Raw genomic sequence first — 317 nt, forward strand, 5'->3', positions numbered from 1 at the left:
CCCGTCCCCACGGCCTGATAGATGCTCATCTTCTCCATCTTCTGGGGGTCGGTCTTGGAGGGCACCATCACGCCGGCGATGCAGCCCGTGCCGTCCAGGTAGCGCTTGACGGAGGCCATTTCCGTCACCTCCTGCACCGTCTTGGAGCCCTGGACCAGGTGGTCCAGCGTCTCCTTGTCGATGATGCCCGAGTCCAGCAGGTCGGAGGCGGTCACCTGCCTCCGGAGGCCCGCGAACTTGACCTGGCTGCTGCGCTCCACGGCCTCCTGCACCAGGACGCTGAGGAGCCTGGCCAGCTCGTCCAGCGCCAGGCTGCC

The 317-nt window shown here is 67.2% G+C and overlaps 1 protein-coding gene across 1 annotated transcript in view; it reads right to left on the reverse strand.

Moving 5' to 3' along the window:
• The window catches only part of LOC103774146 (plectin-like), a gene marked incomplete at its 5' end in the record, with an annotated part of 1,139 nt that extends 825 nt beyond the window's left edge, over window positions 1-314 (reverse strand). Inside the window, one exon of the mRNA XM_008941534.1 lies at window positions 12-314. Coding sequence (XP_008939782.1) covers window positions 12-314 — 303 coding nt within the window. The remainder of the gene's footprint in view (window positions 1-11) is intronic.
• Window positions 315-317: the final 3 nt, after the last annotated feature.

This window comes from Merops nubicus, unplaced genomic scaffold (assembly GCF_000691845.1).
Source record: "Merops nubicus isolate BGI_N331 unplaced genomic scaffold, ASM69184v1 scaffold42055, whole genome shotgun sequence".
Lineage (NCBI taxonomy): Eukaryota > Metazoa > Chordata > Aves > Coraciiformes > Meropidae > Merops > Merops nubicus.